Below are 8,401 nucleotides of genomic sequence, written 5' to 3'. Positions count from 1 at the left end.
GAATTTAGCGGCTAGACTCTGACAACAGCTAATAGCGGGCTAAATGAGGCCATAGCGGGCTATAGCGGCTAAATTACACATAAGTTCAAATAGCGGTACCATGCCTAAATAGCTATAGCGGATTATAGCGGAAGCTATAGCGGGAGATTTAAAACTTTGGTACCTACGCTCCATGAAAGTTCAGTTTGAATAACGTACGTGATGTCGTTGACATGTCGTTATCTTGGCCTCTTTTTACAAAGTTTATTTGTTAACAAATTTTGTACGTGAAACTGTTCTTCCTGCTAAGTGGAATGACGTTCTTAATTTTCCCACATAACATTTCGATGTTTAACTTTTGTCAAAACTATTCTGTAACTGTGTTTGGTGTTTTTGCCACTATATATAATGCTCAGTTGCTCGCTTCACGCAAGTTTGACTAATACCTATCTTTTTTCAAACGTATGGCGTTTAGTACAAACTAATTAGTAATAATTTTTTTGGTTGTATATTTATAAACAGAAAATTTGTACTTTTATTAAACTACATCTTGAGAAAAATCCACTCATTTTTAAATATCCAAATTCAAATCATAAAATATCATTGTATATAAAAAAAAGTTTTGAAATGTTGGCTTTCATAGTTCCTAGAGGGAGTATATCCTAGTTGGCCAAAAATTGAAAATGTTAGATTTGTGACATACCAAAAATGCCCTTAATGATTGTTAGTGAGGTGTAGGAAACGAGTTGCGTGAACAAATACTCAGCCGTCCTAGGTGGGACTAGGTGACATTGTAATAATAAGAAAATATGCATATAAACTTCAGTTAAAGAGGACCCAAAACATCCTTAAATGAGTTGCATAGCATTGGTTGGCTCAACTTCTCCCAAGAGGTTCCATGGACACACAAAGGGAAATTTTGTGATTTTACCTGTACTAAATATCTCAAGATGGCTAAAGCAAATAAGGTTGAAAAATAACTATGGCAAAAGAAAAAATAGACAAAAAAAAGCTATATGAGTTATGACTTGCTTCCTCCGTCTTGGAATGTAAGGCATTGAAGGGTTCAAAATTTGTACCTGAATATAAAGGCATTCTAGGAGTTTAGAACAAGTATCGAAGAAAATCATTTAATTCTCCTTAGCTTAGCTGCATACTTACCTTTTTAATTCCTTCTCTCGCTGCTTAATTTTTAGAGCAACTTTAATCACAGCTGGTAAACTGCTAAGAGCTCGTAAAGAATATATGCATGTTTTGTTCTCTCCCATAATCTATTTTAAAATTGCTAGAATGTTTTATATTACAGGATAGATGGAGTATAACTTAACTAACGTCTAGTTGTTCCTTGTCTTTGAATTACAATTCTATATTAAGGATTTAGCTTATAGCTTTGGCCGAACAAGCTTCAAAATTAGGAAAGGAAAGAAAAATAGGACCTCACTAACTGTATAAAAACATGATGTTTCCAAACTTTGTTGACGGGCATTGACTGATGTTGTTCTTGGTGGCGAGTGCCAGGAAATGTCGTATAACAGGTGTGTATTGTTCAATTGTTAGAATAATGGTACTTGCATTGTGTAGATATGTTCTTTTAATCTGATTTTGCAGGACATTCGTGCCTACTTACTTGACAAGTACATGGTTGTATAAATATAAACGTGTTGATGGGAGACCTTCTAACTAACTTCTGTTCGAGGTCAAGTCACACACACAACCCTATAATGCACACAAGTACATAATGTTAAGAATACTCTCCATGTGCAATCATTCTATCATAACATGGAAACTGAGAATCATTCTATCATAACATGTGCAATCATTCTATCATAACATGTGCAATCATTCTATGTACCACCACAGTTGTGAAGAACAGTAAATAAATGAAAATCTAGGCCCAATAATGTATCCGTTTTTAGTGCAAGAGGGAAAAAATTATCACTGGCTCCAATATACACACAAGTCTGTGGTACGTTTTAATTGCAAGAGGAAAAAGAATCCTTAGGTATCTTAAGCACACGCCAATCCATGGTACTTTGTAAGTGCATAAGGAAAAGAAAAAGTTTATATTACTGGGTCTCAAAACAGGTTATTATAATGCCATATCTCAGATATAACATATCCACTCAAAAATGACCATAACTTGAAGTGTCTTCTAGAAAAAAGCAGATCCTTTTTTTCAGCAACTCTAAAAAAATGTCAACATTTTTGCAGTGCGAGTAGCCAATTTTAAGAAGCATATATTGACAGAGAAATGTAATTGATTTAAGTAGTTGTGCTTATACAGGCGAGCTTCTACTCAAAATTTCTTTGGCGAAAAAAATTCCCTAGAAATGGATTATGACACAAAAGAAAAATATGATCCAGTGTAAAATACAAAGTAAGCAATCTTTTGCAAGTTTGAACAGAAAATGGTAAACAAGATGGTTAAGGATTGATGTGCCTGAAAAGCCAAGGCACCACCTTGCTGACTGGCACGGACGTTCGGCACGGACATACCGAGTCCAAGTCAACGGTCGACTACCTTATTACCAACTTCCCCCTTATTGTAAACCATTGCGCAAATTGCGCTTTTTATAATGTAAGTTGCTCGTGAGATTAGCTAACCACTTCATCACAATGATCTCTCACATCTTCGATTACCATCATACCATGTAGCATTCATCCCATTCGGCAGCAAAAAATTATCTACTGATTTTTTTTATTCTAGATGAGTAGTATAGTATAGTTCCAAACTACTGTCAGAATCATTAGCGAAGAAATAATTGGAAATAAATGCTCGATAATTGGACTAGAGGTTGCTTAATTTTTTTTCCCGCCTAACTACTAGCTTGTCTTGATCATTCAAGCGCTTAATCTGTGGTGTGAGCTGATGCGCTCTTGCTCAGTTGCTCGTTGATTGCTCTGAACCATCAACCATGGCTGCCGGCAAGTCCGACGGGTCGTCGGACGCGGCCAGCCTCGCTCTCCGCATCGCCACCGTGGCGCTGTCGGTGGCGTCGGCGGCCATGATGGCCTCCGCCTCCCAGCGCTCCTGCGCCGGCTGCTCTCCAGCGAGCCAGGTCTCCTACAGAGACTACAGCTCCCTCAGGTATTCTCTCGTCGCCAACATCATATCGGCGGCGCTGCAGGCGGCGGCGGCGTGGCTGGCGGCGCGCGGCCGGGAGGGCGAAAGCAAGGCGGCCAAGTCGCTGGCCGAGCTCGTCGACACGGCCGCGCAGGTGTTCCTCTACTCGTCCTCGGCGCTGGCGTTCTCGGTGGACGACTTCGGCACCTGCGGCCACAGGGTCGCCGGCGTCTGCATCGGCTCCGGCGAGTTCTGCCAGCGGGTCCGCGCGTCCGGCGCCGTCTCGATGGCGGCGGCCGTCGCCCTGGCGGCGTCCAAGTACCTCAAGGACGTGCCGGTCTCGACTTGGTTCAAGGGTGATGAAACCAAGGCCAAGTCGGGCTGTGGCCGCGGCGGCCATTGCCACCACTAGAGCTCATCTCCGCGACCGTCGTCGTCAGGAACTGAGATTTGCAGAAAGTTTTATTTTTATTTTGATGGTTGAATCGCCTTATTTGTTGTTAAAGAACCTGCTTGCACTATCAAGTTGAGTTGTTCAGAAGATTGATTGCCCCTACTTTCGCTTCATTTTTGTAGTAATTTTGATTGGAAAAGGAAACTCAGATAGAGTACGTCTTGAATCTTGAGTTCACTGTTTTCATGGTCATGCAGTAAATGCTTCAACACCAATTTCTGCAGCTTCTGTTGAGACATCATCCCTAGAACAAACATTTATCATGATCTGCGTTGAAAACATGGACGATGTGCTCTTGGTGAGTTTCAGTTTTGTAAGTCAACCAGCACAATTTTTTACTGTAAATGTGCTGCTTTATTTTTAAGAGGTCACAATCAAACAGATAAACAAAGCCTGTCTGCTTCCATGTGAGTATGAAACGAACATGGCACTATTTATGTCATTTCGAGTGATTTTAGTGATCGAATGACAACACAACACTTGGACTAATATGATTGTTAAGATGACCATTCTCAGGCGTTTAGGTTCAAGTGATGACAAAGACAAGAGAAGATAGGCGTAGCAAGGCCCGAAGAACCGATGCCTAAGCATCGGTGCATCCGACGCTTGTCGGAAGAACCGACGCTATGATATTTGGTGCAGAAGGGAATCGAAGCCAAGTCAGTCTATAGGCACCGGTTGAACCGACGGTCCAAGAAAGGGCATCGGTGCATTGGGCGTACTGTGTACCAGAGACGATGTCAAGTGCCCAGGAGAAGTTTCTTCAGCACCGGTTCAACCGACGGTGCATCGGAGTATTGCGTCGGTGCAATGACGTCAGCGCCCAGGAGAAGATTCTTAAGCACCGGATGAACCGGTGATGCATCGGTACAAAGCATCGGTTCAACCGGTGATCACCGCGTCAGCTGTCAGAAGTTCAACGGCTACTTCGAGTTATGAGTGACCGGAAGAACCGACGCTACCTCAGCCAGAGGCATCGGTTCATCCGATGATACGCAGATTTTCTGCTGACCATTGGAGCAACGGCTACAAGACTTGGTGGCCTATATATACGCCTCACCCCGGCCATTTGAAGCTTGCTGGAGTTGCTGGACATCCCACACACACCCAAGAACATCTCCAAGCCATACAAAAGCATCAAGATCATATCCTTAGCCCTTAGCACACTTTGAGAGTGTTGTGTAAAGGATTAGCTCTTAGTGAGTGAGATTGCAAGGCTTCGAGCTTTTGTGCTGTGGTTCATTAGCGAACCAAAACAAGAGTTTGGTGCACCGGCACCTTGGAGCGTGAAGCTCGCCGGCAACGTCATCGACCCTCCGACTTGGTGTGGAGCGACGACGACATCTTTGTGCGGGGGACGTGGAGACCCCCATCCTTTGTGGAGAAGCTCCTTAGTGGAACCCGGGGCCAAGGTGACCGTGATTGTGTTCACGGAAGAGACTTGGTGGCCGAGTAGCAATACTCTTAGTGAGTGCTACAACAATGTGGATGTAGGTGTGCCTTTGTGGCTAACCGAACCACGGGATAAACACCCGCGTCAAGAGTTTGCTATCTCCTATCCCGCTCATTAAGCTTCCGCATTTCATACTAGAAATTTGTGTGCCTTTACTTTCATAGAATAGTTTCTTGATAGAAAAGGCTATAGATTGCTAAACTCTTTTGGGACAGGGGTTTCACACTAGAACAATCTAGTTGCACATCTAGATAGCATGTTTTAATTTAAGTTTTGTGCAAACTAGTTGGAGCCATAAGTCAAAGTTTTTATTAGAGCCTAATTCACCCCCTCCCCCTCTTAGACTAGAGCACCCGATCACTTTAAGAGTACATCCAAAAATGATTGGAGCCTTCCCCTTCCATGCCTTCACATTGCCCCACAAAAAAAAAGTTGAACAAATTATGACAAGTTCAGACAATGGTGCAAGTTTATCCTGTAAATTATGACATAATTGGAAAAAAAACATACAAGGGAAGGGGCTGTAAGGTACACATATCCGAAACACGGCTCCTCTTCAGTTCATTTAAATGCGGTAAACTTTGACTTTGCTGAGATCTACGGATCAGATTATTATTGAGTCGAGAGAATTAGGTGTCTTTCCTCATCAAGCATTTCAGGCACCATTCCGGCAGTAAGCATATGAGCTTGAACATGTTCAGGTGTCATGAACCCACTGCAGTTCAAAAGGCTTAACAAGTTGCAGGTTTCAAGCAATGACACTGTCATCACAGACCAAGGCTATTTTTTTTAACTTCAAGAGGAGGACAATCTTTAAATTTTCCTGATTTCTGATGCGAAATTATATGATTTTTTTCCTTGAATTATCCTTACAATACTTCCTTTTCAAAAATCCTTACAATACTGTATGCTGTCTCAAACCCACTGAATTCTATTCACTTTGGAACTATATATTCAATGTCAGAAACTCTGCTGTTCATTAAAAAACCATTACTGAATAGAAAGATCAACGTCTTGCTTGCCTCGGACCTTGAGCAACTTGAAAAGTTGAATTGAACAACCTGTTTCTGAATTCCCTATGGATGTGGCTTACCTCTTCGTCGTCAAATTAACTAACTAAAAGGAACTGCAACTTGGGCCATTGAGCAAGACAAGTGTTTGCTTTTGTTCAGTGTCTTGCTGACCCATATTGTCTTCTCTTTCAACTAGTAATTCAGTATAGGCGTCGCATCTCGTCAGAAATATAAATTATTGCATATGTGCTTACCTGAAGGTTTGCTTGGCTTGGAGAGCACATAATTAGGGGAGGGGAATTCAACGCTAATTTTTAACAGCAACAGGCAACTCGAAACAATATTAGTTCTACACGAGTCAATGATGGATTCATTGTTGGTGGCTTGCCCGGTTACACTTACATGACTCCTTTCAGAGTTCTCCACCAGCACAAGCATCTGTTCTTGTTGGTGGCGACCACAATTCGCGCCAACAGAATGTTTGCCCTTATTTGTTGAGTGTTTTGCTCACCCATAGACCTCTTCCCCTACTACCAATGCAGCCTGAATCTGAATATATAAGATACAGGTCACATTGTGCCGAGATCTCTTCAAAATTGTAAGATAACACAGGCGTGGCCATCTGAATGTTTCCTTTGGCTTAGAGATCACGTAGTTTTTGGTTTGACATCCGTAGACGAATTCCCAGCTAATTTTTGAAAGCAAGGGGAAATTCAAATACTTGATTTGACATGAGCCTAGAGTGACAAATTGTCGGTTGCTTGCTCAGTTACATGCATCCATTCAGAGTTCACCACCATTGCAAGCATCCGGACCCGGTTTATATAGCTCGATTTTACTTGGTATTGGCCGGTCTTGTACTCGTCTTTTGCTGCCGCTCCTTCCGATCGAGATGGCCGACGGTGAGGCCAGCAGGGCGGTGAGCCTCCTCTTCCGCATCGCCGCGCTTGTCCTGTCGGTGGCCGCCGCCGCTGTGATGGGCACCGCCAGCCAGCTGGTCGTCGTCGACGGCGACCGGGGAGCGCCGCCGTCGAGCTACGCCGTCTCCTACAGCCAGTACAACGCTCTCAAGTAAGAGAGGCTATTCTATTACACGCTCACACAGTTTGGTCACGCACATGTCGACGGCGTGCATTGAGACTCGTGCGGCGCGCGTGCAGGTACTTCGTGGCGGCCGGCGCGATCTCAGCGGTCAGCTCGGCGGCGGCGCTGTACCTGTGCGCCGTGCGCTCCGCGGCCGCGGCCACGATCGGCTCGCTGCCGCTGGTGCCCCTCCTCGACGCCGCGGAGCAGGGCCTCCTCTTCTCGGCGGCCGGCGCGGCCTTCGCGGCCCGCGGCGTGGTTGGCACTGCGGCTGGCCCGTGGGCCAGCAGCGGGGGAGACGCAGGAGGCGGCGGCGGCAGCGTGTGCGACGCCGCCGGCGCGTTCTGCGGGAAGGTGAGCGTCGCGGCGGGCGTCGGCGCGTGCGCGGCCGTCGTCGTCGCCGTCGCGGCGATGGCCAGGGACGCGCGCCGCAGGGGCAGCTCGGAAGGGCCGTGTGACTGGTGACAAGCGCAGCACCCCGGCTGCTGGCCTGCTGCACTGGCGGCTGCGCCATTGCTTTGCTAGCTCGCATCCTCCTTAGCATTGCTGGAGCACCGCAAGCTAGTATGATCTTTGGAGAGTGAATCGCGAGAGTGTTGTATTAAAGCGCAGTACATAAGTGTTTGGTTAGTTCAGCAGATTCAGACATTTTGTTTATCGAACACGCATGCGCACCTTTTTCTTTAAGAACAGGATGCCAACAATCCTCTGCGCCATGGCCGGTGGCAAGAACCTTGTGCTCCGTTGCCAGCAATTTGCAGCGATTGATAAGGATTGGGTATTTTCGTCCTTTCTAGGGCCTGAAAATGTGAAAAGAAATAAAAATCATCAGAATGGATTAAGAGAAATTTTACAATGATTGAAAAAAAATAGCAACCGTCCATATGATAAAATCCTACAGCGGTGAAGGTAGAAAGTACCCAGAAGTACGGGGGTAAAGTACCAAATACTTCCAAAATGTGGGACCAAGTACCAAAAAGTGGGACCGAATACTAATTTAATTTAGTTTTTATAAATACTTTCCATAGATCAATGGCTAGAAAAAATTCAAGCTAAAAGTACCTGAAGGTACCCTTTGGTACTTTACAATCATTGTAAAATAACTCATGGATTAAATGGTATGGAAACGAACTGTAAACATTTTAGATGGCGATTTTGCGAAGCCCACATTTGCGATGGTAGTTACGCGAAGCCTAACATTTGCAATGGCAAAATTCCAAATTTCACATGGATCGCTAGTGAAAATGTGGAAACTTTAGGCAATCACATGAGGGGAGAAACAGACAGGCAGACAACCTGCACGTTCAAACTCTGAACCACCCCTTGACAGTTTAGTTCGATCTACAAGGGTTCCA

The 8,401-nt window shown here is 44.6% G+C and overlaps 1 protein-coding gene across 1 annotated transcript; it reads left to right on the top strand.

The window, feature by feature from the left end:
* Window positions 1-2,894: 2,894 nt before the first annotated feature.
* On the top strand, window positions 2,895-7,660 carry LOC120645948 (CASP-like protein 1U1). The gene is made up of 5 exons (XM_039922648.1): window positions 2,895-3,067; window positions 3,263-3,399; window positions 3,695-3,795; window positions 6,856-7,034; window positions 7,124-7,660. Exons 1-5 carry the CDS (start codon window positions 2,895-2,897, stop codon window positions 7,509-7,511), a joined length of 978 nt encoding a protein of 325 aa, XP_039778582.1. The 3' UTR covers window positions 7,512-7,660.
* Window positions 7,661-8,401: the final 741 nt, after the last annotated feature.

The sequence above is a fragment of the Panicum virgatum genome, chromosome 8K, assembly GCF_016808335.1.
Source record: "Panicum virgatum strain AP13 chromosome 8K, P.virgatum_v5, whole genome shotgun sequence".
Taxonomy (NCBI): domain Eukaryota; kingdom Viridiplantae; phylum Streptophyta; class Magnoliopsida; order Poales; family Poaceae; genus Panicum; species Panicum virgatum.
The sequence above is the reverse complement of the archived record's forward strand: the minus strand, read 5'-3'. Positions and strand labels throughout refer to the sequence as shown.